At 44.3% G+C, this 533-nt stretch overlaps 1 protein-coding gene across 1 annotated transcript in view; it reads right to left on the reverse strand.

Moving 5' to 3' along the window:
• LOC106815138 (tax1-binding protein 1 homolog) overlaps positions 1 to 325 on the reverse strand; it is a gene marked incomplete at its 3' end in the record, with an annotated part of 15,861 nt that extends 15,536 nt beyond the window's left edge. The window contains exon 1 of the mRNA XM_014819571.1: positions 176 to 325. Coding sequence (XP_014675057.1) covers positions 176 to 325 — 150 coding nt within the window. The remainder of the gene's footprint in view (positions 1 to 175) is intronic.
• Between the last annotated feature and the right edge of the window lie 208 nt (positions 326 to 533).

Below are 533 nucleotides of genomic sequence, written 5' to 3' on the forward strand. Positions count from 1 at the left end.
CATAATCCAGCTGGATTATGCTCATTCCATATATTATGGTTGCAGAATGATCAGGAAGTTTGTCAGCTGGGGCATTCTTTTGTAGATAACTAGCAAGAGCAGCCTTGTTGGTTTTACAGTGAAGACCTTCTGGGGTTGCCAGTGCCCATGGTAGACCAAGAGGATGCGATAGTACATCAGCCATTTGCAGATTTCGTCCCTGTGCCATCACAATGATGCGACCAAACAATGCTCTGTCACCTTGAAGAATCACGGATCTGCCACTCATCTGGACTTTTTTCTTCTTGCATAAATTGCTGAAGGTCTTCAGTTTGTTCATTTTCATGGGATCATGAAAGCGTTTGGTTGGTGGGTCTGTCTCGAGTCTCTCAGCTTTGAAGTCGGTGTAGCATTTAACTCCAGTGTCTCTGGCATTCTTCAAATCCGAGCAGATATCTTTGGGGTTTTTTTGCTGTCGAGATACTGATAAGTTCGTGGGCTTACATCTGGTGAAGAGCTGGGTAAATCCATTTGAAGACGATTGTCGAAACAGC

The sequence above is a fragment of the Priapulus caudatus genome, unplaced genomic scaffold (assembly GCF_000485595.1).
Source record: "Priapulus caudatus unplaced genomic scaffold, Priapulus_caudatus-5.0.1 Scaffold1049, whole genome shotgun sequence".
Taxonomy (NCBI): domain Eukaryota; kingdom Metazoa; phylum Priapulida; class Priapulimorpha; order Priapulimorphida; family Priapulidae; genus Priapulus; species Priapulus caudatus.